Below are 8,553 nucleotides of genomic sequence, written 5' to 3'. Positions count from 1 at the left end.
TTCGTGTGTTGTTTTCGTGGTGGATGTACTATTGCTGCTAGGGCTGGAATACCATAGTGGAACTTTTCTTTCCTTGGTTTTCTTATCCTTTTTTTAGCTATGTCCATCCGTACTACCAAAAAGATATTGCATTGTTACGGAGACTGGGTGCAATTGGTATATTATTACATTCCCTCTATCGAAAGAAATAGATGAATGTAAAACTGATAAATATGGTATTGAATGTCCTGATTGTCCATGATAGTTCCATCATGAGTGGGACTTTTCTTTTCGTAGTTTTCTTTCCCATTTTTAGCTGTGTGCATTCCTACAATCAAAAGGGTGTTGCGTTATTGCAGAGGCTAGGTGTAATTATATATTCTCTTTATCGAAAAAACTGCCATCTCTAGCCAACCATTCTCAAAGAAAAATCTATTAGACCTCAGGAGCCCCTTCAACCGTGTCTAACGATTGAGGGGAGTGATTTGACAAAATATAAGTTTTTTCCTAAAGGCAGCCAATGGAAATAGGACTTCCCAAGGGAGGAGACTAGGATTCTATCAAGCATGCACCTAACAGGGTTGACGTAGTTATTGCACCACTTAAAGAGGGCACTCATACGGGTAATTTTCCTAAGGTTGTGCGCTGCGATGAAATCATTTAATAAGTTTTACGCGAGGCCAGATGATGTTACCATTGTTCTTGTCATTGACGCCATGAATAAGGTTGAAGTCGCCGGCCACCACTAAACTACTGGGTTCCTACATCAAGATAGTATCTCTTCGACCTCCATGAGTAATGCCTGGGAGCGTGAGTGGTCTGATGGGCTGTAGATACCAATAAACACAAAAATGAATTTAAGCTAGCGGTGGAAGAGCGAATACTAGGGAAGAACTCTCCCTGGTCCACATAACCAAGTTCAAAAAAATGTGTCGCTAACAACCAGAAGCATACTGCCAGAGCGACCATCTGTCGCCCGCTAGCTCCAGTGAAAAGAGTTGCCATCTTAAGGTATCTAAGCTCTTATTCAGGGAAGGATTTCTTAATAGTCTCCTAAAAGAACAAAATGTCAATTCTAACCTTTTTCGAGTACTCTCTAACATAGGTTTTACGGCCACTCCGGCCAGATCCCCTAATATTTTGGACGGTGATCTTGTGAAGATTTGGCCTAGGATCCAAGGAGGGGCCCGTAGTCGAGCTCTTTGAACCTACGTTGCACGGATACGGCTGAAACTTCACGTATCGGGGGTCGGATACGTTCGGACACGCAGATACGGCCGGATACGCTTGGATACGTATCCCATACGTATCTGTCAATTTTTGGCTTTTTAGAAAAAGAAAATAATTCGGATACCAGAAGGATACGCATGGGATACGTGAGTGAGGGATACGGGACCTTTCGCCTGGAATCCCTCGTGTTTATGCAGCTTGCAGAGACGGACCGACCCATCCCAATCGCATGCCGACCTTTCACAGTTTCACCTGGGCGGTGGCGACGTCGTTGCATCAGATCGCCGGCAAGATCTACTGCTGCGCCGTCGGCCGGTCGCCGGCGAGCAGACCCCTCCGCCGTCTGCTGCTGCAGGTCAGTTTCCCATGATCCCATCTCAGTTTCTCCGCTTCTTCTTAGTTGGTCCTGCCCGAGATTGCTTTTGCTGGCTTGCTGCGGCGGACGTGGCCGCTGGCCGGGCCGCCGGAAACCAGTACGAGTCATCGGAATTTGAGGACTTCAGGTCTCGAAGAAGTCCATGCACTTGCACTCTGCAGATTGTAGATTGTAGAACACCTTGATTGAATATAGAAATATAGACTGTAGATTGTAGATTGTAGAACACCTTGACTACGTAATAATGTCGTGTTAGGTTCTCTTCTTGCATGTCAACAATGGCCAGCAACTCGAACGCGGGCAGCGGTGCTGGTGGTGGAGAACAAAGTGCAGTCCAGATGTTGAATAAGCATATTGGCGAACAACTGTTACGATCTTACTCCTATGCTCCTATACAATAATTCTTGTGCAAAAATCACTAATGTATATAATTATTAATGTTTATTATATCGGTTTTGCTATGTCTCAGTTAACTGAGATTTTCTTAAGTCTAAGTCACTTATGAAAATATGCTTTGAGTTACACTTTTCTGTTATAAAGGTGCAATTACACTTTTCTGATAGAAATGTGCAACTGAACTGAGTTGCACTTTTCTTTGAACTGTAGTTGCACTTTTCTGAGTTGACTGAGACTTAAGAAAATCTCAGTCAACTGAGACATAGGCACACCCTTATTATATATATATATATATATAAACGTATCCCCGTATCTGTATTTTTGGAAAATTGACGTATCCCCGTATCGCGGTATCCGTATCCGTATCCGTATCGCCGTATCTGGGCAACATAGCTTTGAACTCCATCCACGACGCCATGAAAGCACATGGGTGGGGTATGGGAAAGGGGCTCATGTAGGATCAGGTGTTGAACGTTCCGCCCTAGAGGCATCGTCCCTGCGTTTAGCAACATTAGAGCATCTCCAGCCGCGTCCCCCAAACCGTCCCCCAAAGCGCGCCGGATCGAGCGTTTGGGGGACGTGTTTTGTTCGTGCCGCGTTTGGGGGACATCGCTCCCCAGCCGCGTCCCCCAAACGCCGCCCCCAAACATTAAAAGTACTTTTTTTGGCTAGAAAAAAACTATTTACTAATATTCAAATCGGTTGAACATAAACAAATTATATATAAAACTTCGGAAAAATATAATTAAATACATATAAACTATCTACTTCTTCTTCTTCGCTGATGGCCCCGCCTCGTCGTCATCATCGCGGTGGCGCTTCCTGCTCGTCACCTCTTCCGAAGAGGCGGTGTCGGCGCCCGACGCGTCGGAGTCATCCTCATCGTCGACGGTGCTCGTCGGCTGCGCCTTTGCCTTTGCCTTGGCCTTGGCCTTGGCCTTGGCCTTGGCCGCCTTCGCCTTCGCACGGGCCACCGCCGCCGCCGCGTCCTCGCTCTCTTCTTCCTCCGCGTCCTCCTCCCGGCCCAGCCATTCCTCCTCGGCTGTCAACCGGCGGCGGGGAATCGTCGCCGCTGCTCGGCGTCCTGGCTCTCTCCCACCAATGGCGCCGGCCAGCAGGCTTTCCTCGCTGGAGGTGTCGGACGGGAGCTGGGAGATGTAGCTCATCGTCGCTGGAGGTGTCGGATGGAGGCTTGGATGAATGGTGGCGTACGTACGGCGTACGTACGGGTCTTATTGAGCGCGGATGAACGGCGGCGCAGAAGTCGAAGAGAGCAGCGGTTGCTCTTCCGAGGAGTCGGCGCTCCATTCCGGCGGGGTTGGCGCGTCGTCGACGCGGTTGCCAATGCGACGGTTCCGCTTCCCGGCAAGCTGCACCGTCGCTACGTATGTGGCGGTTGAGCGTCCGAGCCGGCGACGGGTCGGGCCCGCGCCTCCTCGCCTCTCATTTCGTTGTGTCCGGCGTGCCCGGTGCGTCCCCTGTGGGACGGGGACGGGCTCGGGACGCCGGACACCGTATCGGGCCGCGCTGGACAAAAAGGGCCTTTGGGGCGCGCGGCTGGGAACGTTTTTTTGTCCGGCGCACCCCAAATCGCTTTGGGGTACGGTTTGGGGGACGCGACTGGAGATGCTCTTAGTCTCACATTTCTTTGACTCGGCATCTTCTGTGGACTTGGCTACATTTTGCGTGATTGTCGGTTGGGCTAACTCCTCTAGGTAAAAGAGGAATGTCAAACAAGCTCTTCACAACAATGCTTGGATTTCCAAGATCAAGATGGATGAGTCCTTATCTATTTCACATATTCGTGAGTATATTACGCTTTGGGCCCTCCTCAAACCCATCCACCTCCAAGAGGAGATTGAAAACACTATTGTTTGGAATCTAACGCCAAGTGGCGAGTACTCCTCCAACTCGGTATATAAGTCCTAATTCTTCGGGGCCACTGCTACTAGCATGAATAGGTTGGTTTGGAAGACTTGGGGACCGCCGAAAATCAAGTTTTTGCAAGTTGGCTATCCGCAATAGGCTTTGCCAACCGCCTTTAGAAAAGAGGTTGGAACAATTGTGGCCTTTCCCGGCTTTGCAAGCAAACTCAAGAGACGGCGGCGCACCTTTTCTCCTATTGCCCGGCACACCAGCAAGCTTTGGGGTTTGGCCAAAGATTGGCTTGGGCTTCCCTCCATCCGGAGTCAAGAGTGGACTTCCGACCTCACCATCAAGCTATGGTGGACTTCACTGACTTCCTCAAGGAAAAAAAAATGGCTTCCATCACCATGCTCATAAGTTGGACGGTTTGGTAGGAGCTAACCGTGAGAGTTTTTAATAACAAATCCGCTCCATCGCCATTCTTCTAGCATCGCTTAAAACTGAGCTTATGCTTTGGGTGGCTGCGGGGCCAATGGGTTATGTAATTTTGGGAGAGTAATCCTTTTTGTTGGTCTTGGACTTCGAAATTTGTCTTGTCAGGATGCTCCTTCTTAATTAATGAATGGAGGCAAATATTTTGCCTCGACATTTTGAAAATAAGATGCCATTTTCTCAGGCCTGGTGCTCCGATGAGACAGAGTAAAGCATCAGCAGGGAATCATGGGGGTACGGGACCTTCCAAACGAAAGAAATTCACACATTTTGTCCCATGGTAACACGCAGAGACTATGTCTGATCGCTCCGTTTTACATAGTAAAAGAGCACCAATACTACTTCGGAGCGAGATCTAGCTAGTCTATGAGAAATATCAGCTTAGGCTATCTTCCATGCCTCACCGCCATGCATGCTGAACTTCTTGAGCCTGCCGTACAACATGACAGCCATTAGAAGAAGCTTCCCTTCCCTGCTCCACTTCCCCGAGAAGCCAACCCACGCGTCCCTGCAGCTGCCGTCGGGCCTCAGCTGCCTGCCGCAGCTATACCCAGTGCTGAACCCCACGTTGCCATACGCACTGTACACAACAACATTACACCACAAACTGCATGGAATTAGTAAAATTGATGCTCTAAAAATTAGTAAAACTGAACAGCTACCTGGCAAATATTGGCACCACGGCGAGATTATAAATCGATCTCTTTTCATGCGTTTGCCTTTTCTAATTACCTGATGACTTCGACGACGATGTTGAGGACGCTGAAGTTCAGGGGATCATCGGCGATCTTCTGCCGCTCGGTGATGCATATGACGATGATGAAGATGGCTAGGCATGCAAGCGGCGACATGAGTAGCTTCTGCCAGATGCTACGGCTCTTCTGGTCGGACTCTGGTCCCATTTGTTTGTCACTCTCTTTCAACGGTAGAAATGCAGTGTAAGGTGGTAGGTACCTGCAGGCACGAGCACAACAGAGTTCAGTTTTGGTATGGATGCTAATTTAACATATGAGCTTACTTTAGTAATTAGCATATGAATACTGCAATAATTATACGAGTGTAATTAGTCGAACAGTAATACGAGGACGTACACGTTGTCACCGCCCAGTGAATATGCCAACTGAGACTTGCATTAGTGGTTATGCACTTACCATATGAGTATTGACATGTCGACATCTAGCTAGCGTGTAGTAAATAGGTTAATTATATTAGCAGTATGTTGACAGGAGTTAACTAACGAACAACTAGGAGTATTAGCTTGGTGTTCACAACTTTCTCGTTAACTTTGTAGTGCAAGTTATAAACATGTGTCGGCGGATTATTTGTTGGGATACCTTTTGTGTGCGGACTTTAAGAAGACGAAATGGACAGTTTTAGCTAGTGTAAACATGTGCATGAGCTTACCACATGCTAGGGTTAGATCTAGGGGTATTTTTTAAACTTTGCACGTCAAGGGAAAGAGCTTTTAAACCTCACATCCAGTAGTCATCAAGGGAAGTGACAAAACTTTCAGAGCCGACACCATTGGGGAAAATAAGAAAAACCAAGAGGAAAATAAAGGAGAGAAGGTTGAAAGATGAAGCTTGTTATCAAGCAAACAAATGCTCTCATAATATTGTTGCACCAGATTAGTTCTCACCTTCAAACAATGATTTCGTCATCTTTGGTGCTATCTAGAAATTGTAGTATCCCGCACTTGATAATAGTGAAAAAAGATGTTAATAGCTTTGGGCTGTGAATTTAACCCCGATTTGGGGTTTTTTTCACATACAAAGCCCGGTGCCTACATGTTGATGTTGCTACTGCACTTTCGGGGCCGAGAGCACCTCATTCTTGTGTTATCTACTTGTGAAAATTTGCTCATGTTTTTCTAGCTGTATGCTGACATCACACGTGAGATGTCCTAAGTTCACATAGTGGGGCAGAACCCGTTCATAACTCCTTATATGTTGGATGCAACAGTTGTTTTCTTTCCATGATGAGCAACGTTAATTAAGTTACATTTTATTCCCGACAGTTTTAACGCTAGCAACAATGGAGAATTATTATCTCTGGTTCTACAAGCCTAATATGTAGTCCCTCAGTCCCTTAATATAAGACGTTATATTGGTTGTAATAACGAGTGTGGACCTTTGGAGCACGGGCAACATCTAGCAAGTTTTCTAAAAAAAATCAAAAAATGACGTAAAAAAAATTCCGAGGAAAAAATCTAGATGTAGTAAATAATGTAATCTACCAACACAAAAAAAAATCTCAACTCGAAATACCCGGTGGGCTGCATAAAAATGACAAAATCTGACATCTAAAGTATACTCCAAATATAAATTGTTAAGCCCAGAATATTAATCCGGATTGAGATTTTATATGTTGACAGAGTACATCATTATCTATGTCTATAAATATTTTGCAGAATTTTTTAGAACTTCAAAAATCATGTTTTTAAAATATGAAAAATAAAGGGTTCCATGTTAGCCGAGCTCTAATGCGAATTTTGGTTGTAATAGCATCTTATTAACGGGAGTACTTTGTAAGCTATGTATTGCATGCGGACTCAGTGCTAGACAAGCATGTCTTTCGCGTGATGAGACTTGCAGAAGCTTAGATGCCTTACTTTCATATCATATCAGTCAATAAAGTAATAATACTGTTTCCATAGTGCTCTATGACGGTCATCGTACGACGGGTTCCATCCGACCGTGCAATGATGGATTAGTGCGCCTATGGCTATATGTCAAATGTGCGTATCAACTTATCAACAGACAACAGTACGGCATGTGCATGAAGGAACATGTCTGGAGCTACCTAGTGTAACTAATATGTCAATATATACGTTACCAACAATGGATGGAGGTACTTACATCATCACCACGTAGAGCACCACGACGGCTGACGACAAGGTGGAGAGGTCCACAACCGCCTCGCCGGCGTGCCTGGAGTTGGCCGACATGAAGAGCGCCGCCACGACCTTCTGCCCGGCGGTGAGCCCGTGCAGCCCCTGGGAGCCCCACTCCATGGCGCAGAAAAGCACCAGTTGCAGCAGCAGGAACACGGCCACGGTGAGAGCCAAGAACCAAGTGTGCCTGCATGTCAGCAAGTGGTCGTACACTACAGAGTCCCCATCACATGGACTCCTACTGATCCTCCGCAGCTCACCAAGCTCAGGTCTCTTGGTGAGCCTCTGGAGAGCCCAGATGGCCAGCCTTAGGAAGACGGGGAAGAGGGTGTTGCCGAGGAGGACGTGGGGCAATACCAGGAGGAGGAGGCCCGGGAAGGTTCTGAAGGAGATCATCCCTTCGTTGGTCGGCACAAAGCCGCAGTTGGCGAACGTCGAGACGACGATGAAGATGGAGAAGGTGTAAGTGCTGATCCCCTTGCCGGAAAGCACGGCTCTTGCGCCGGAGACCACACTCAGGTACACCAGCATCAGCGTGTAGCCGGTGAGGTGCACCACCACATAATACACCAAAACTAGGAACAGAAGCAGCCTGATGAGAGAGGCGCCATCGTAAGGCGGCTGGCTCTTCAGCCCTCCTTGCTCCATTTGGTTCTCTGCCGTGGTAGGGTCGTTGTCGTCGCCGTCTATAGCAGGGCTGAGCTTATTGGCACTGTGGTCATGCGGCGCTCCTTTCTTCCTGGACTGCCTGACGTAGGTGAAGTGCAGGCCAAGCATGCTCGTGAACACCTCGCCGCCGAGAAGCATGAGGAGGGTTAGGAGCAGGAGCTGGGAATTGGAGAAGGTCTCCATCTCCACAGCCACCATGCTCGAAACCGTCGTCGCGGACACCGACGTGAAGATCAGGTCCACGTCCATGGGCCTCGACGTGGTCATGGAGAGGGATTTAAGGATCAAGAAACCAACCACGGAGATGGATGCAAAATACAAGAACTGCAGCCAGAACGGGTGCACATGGAAAAGCAAAAGGTGGTAGATCATTTGAAGCTTGCCATATCGGGTGGTGCTGGAGGCATGCAAACAACGGAGACCCATTTTCTGCTGTATGTTCTGTAGAGTGTTCTTGGCTTCTTCTGGTGGAAGCAATAAGAGAAGTGGGCTATTTATACTCGGACGGAAGAGGTCTGGAGTCCTGTTGGTGTTGTGGTGTTTGTGGTGTACCTTAGCCCAGCGTTTGTGGTTGTTGCACTGGCCACTAGAGATTAACAGGTGCGCAAGAGATAACTCCGACTAGTGGAAGGTGTAACATTCTTGTCTTGGC

General features: G+C 47.6%; 1 protein-coding gene across 1 annotated transcript; it reads right to left on the bottom strand.

Annotated features, from left to right (window-relative positions):
• Positions 1-4,623: 4,623 nt before the first annotated feature.
• On the bottom strand, positions 4,624-8,327 carry LOC124669560 (cation transporter HKT8-like). Its single transcript, XM_047206157.1, has 4 exons — positions 7,475-8,327; positions 7,198-7,444; positions 5,072-5,293; positions 4,624-4,919 (listed from the first exon to the last, which is right to left on the bottom strand). The coding sequence occupies exons 1-4, from the start codon at positions 8,325-8,327 to the stop codon at positions 4,721-4,723; spliced, it is 1,521 nt and encodes a 506-aa protein (XP_047062113.1). The 3' UTR covers positions 4,624-4,720.
• Positions 8,328-8,553: the final 226 nt, after the last annotated feature.

The sequence above is a fragment of the Lolium rigidum genome, chromosome 1, assembly GCF_022539505.1.
Source record: "Lolium rigidum isolate FL_2022 chromosome 1, APGP_CSIRO_Lrig_0.1, whole genome shotgun sequence".
Taxonomy (NCBI): domain Eukaryota; kingdom Viridiplantae; phylum Streptophyta; class Magnoliopsida; order Poales; family Poaceae; genus Lolium; species Lolium rigidum.
This window is presented reverse-complemented; position numbering and strand designations above follow the sequence as displayed.